Raw genomic sequence first — 320 nt, forward strand, 5'->3', positions numbered from 1 at the left:
AGGAAGCTTACAACGCCTAGAAATCTCCACCATCTAAAACCTGGTAAGCTACACTGCCTGGAAGCCACCACTCCCAGGAAACCACAGCTACTTGGGGGCATACCACCTGGTCCTCAACTCCACCTGAGACCCACCACCTGGCGCACCCGAACACCTTACCCTCGGAGGACGTCACCAGCTGTAAGTCCTCGGGATACTTGTCAACGAGGCGATGGACGACGTCAATCTGCTCCAAGGTCTGCGTCAGGGCGTTCTTGTACTGGGAGCTGCAGGGGACATAGGCGCTCCAGAACTGAAAGGTGGCAGTGTGTTTAGTACCA

General features: G+C 55.9%; 1 protein-coding gene across 1 annotated transcript in view; it reads right to left on the bottom strand.

Annotated features, from left to right (window-relative positions):
• Nucleotides 1-320, bottom strand: part of LOC119590637 (dipeptidase 1-like) — a 10350-nt gene that overhangs the window by 6740 nt on the left and 3290 nt on the right. Inside the window, exon 3 of the mRNA XM_037939316.1 lies at nucleotides 160-292. Coding sequence (XP_037795244.1) covers nucleotides 160-292 — 133 coding nt within the window. The remainder of the gene's footprint in view (nucleotides 1-159; nucleotides 293-320) is intronic.

Source organism: Penaeus monodon, chromosome 27 (assembly GCF_015228065.2).
Source record: "Penaeus monodon isolate SGIC_2016 chromosome 27, NSTDA_Pmon_1, whole genome shotgun sequence".
NCBI classification, from domain to species: Eukaryota; Metazoa; Arthropoda; class Malacostraca; order Decapoda; family Penaeidae; genus Penaeus; species Penaeus monodon.